Here is a 1,318-nt window from a genome sequence, read left to right on the forward strand (position 1 = left end):
GCCTGCCGAGAAATCCGGTAAGGGAATTATACCAATTTAATGCATTTGCTGCTGCCAAAATTGTGTACAAAAGTGCCTCATAACTAAAGAAATCGACTACCAACGAAATTATAAAGTTTTTTTTTGTTAGAAATGTGCAATATTTAAAGAAAGTGGTTTGTGTGTGTGGCCACGCGGTCGCAGCTCCAATACCAGCTAAAAGTGCACTCTTTTGCTTAAAATATATTCAAAGTGCACAGCTTTTGTTGCATTAAGCAATTAGAAGAAGTGTGCATCGTGTAATTTTTCTATGATTATGTTCCAATTAACTATTTTGGTTTTTGTTTATCAACTGCTTATAATACACCTAACCTCATTGTGCACCAGTGCTATGCGACATATTTACATACATATCCCACTAATTGTACCTACGTGTTTTAACAGCCAAACCCGGCGACAAGAAGCCAGAGAAGAAGCCAGCGGCAACTTCAGCAGCTGGCTCTGCTTCAACTGCAAAACCTGCTGCTGCCAAGAAAGCTGCACCCGCCAAGAAGCCCGCTGCTGCCCCAGCTGGTGGTGTCAAGAAGCCTGTAGCTAAGAAAGCAGCGCCTGCCAAAAAGCTCGCCACCAAGCTCAAGCCAAAGGCTAAGGATGCTAAGAAGAAGGCTGCCGCTGGCAAGAAGCCACAGTCACTCTTGGCTAAATTGTCGGCGAAGGCTCGCGCCGCTGCTAAGGGCAAGAAAGTCGCCGCTAAGCCCGGTGCTAAAGTGCAAAAAGGTACAGCAAAGGCTAAGGCTGTTGCTTTATTGAAGGCCAAGAAAGTGCAAACTAAGGTAAAATATTTTCTTTGTATACATACCGCTTGGATTAGAGATTATGTATGCTTTTTGGAATATTTTCAGATTGTGAAGGGTGCTTTTGGTACACGCACACGCAAGGTGCGCACCAACGTGCACTTCCGTCGGCCAAAGACTCTGGTGTTGCCACGCCGTCCTAAATACCCAAGGAAGTCGGTGCCAACCAGAAATCGGTATGTATGAAAATTGTATAAATGGAGAATGTAACATTTTTAACAAAAAATTTTACTGCGTTTTTTGAACAGCATGGATGCTTACAACATCATCAAATACCCATTGACTACTGAAGCAGCCATGAAGAAGATTGAAGATAATAACACGTTAGTGTTCTTGACCCACTTGCGTGCTAACAAGAACCACGTACGTGCTGCTGTGCGTAAACTTTATGACATTAAGGTAGCCAAGGTCAATATTTTGGTGAGACCTGATGGTCAAAAGAAGGCCTACGTTCGCTTGGCGCGCGACTACGATGCACTGGATAT

General features: G+C 43.7%; 1 protein-coding gene and 1 pseudogene across 1 annotated transcript in view; both read left to right on the forward strand.

The window, feature by feature from the left end:
- Window positions 1-282, forward strand: part of LOC118747081 — a 966-nt pseudogene extending 684 nt beyond the window's left edge.
- Window positions 1-1,318, forward strand: part of LOC118746661 (60S ribosomal protein L23a-like) — a gene marked incomplete in the record, with an annotated part of 10,118 nt that overhangs the window by 2,170 nt on the left and 6,630 nt on the right. Inside the window, 3 exon segments of the mRNA XM_036480530.1 lie at window positions 424-812; window positions 882-1,009; window positions 1,082-1,318. Coding sequence (XP_036336423.1) covers window positions 424-812; window positions 882-1,009; window positions 1,082-1,318 — 754 coding nt within the window.

The sequence above is a fragment of the Rhagoletis pomonella genome, unplaced genomic scaffold (genome assembly GCF_013731165.1).
Source record: "Rhagoletis pomonella isolate Grant_MI unplaced genomic scaffold, Rhpom_1.0 Rhpom_scaffold_00011, whole genome shotgun sequence".
In the NCBI taxonomy this organism is placed as follows: Eukaryota; Metazoa; Arthropoda; class Insecta; order Diptera; family Tephritidae; genus Rhagoletis; species Rhagoletis pomonella.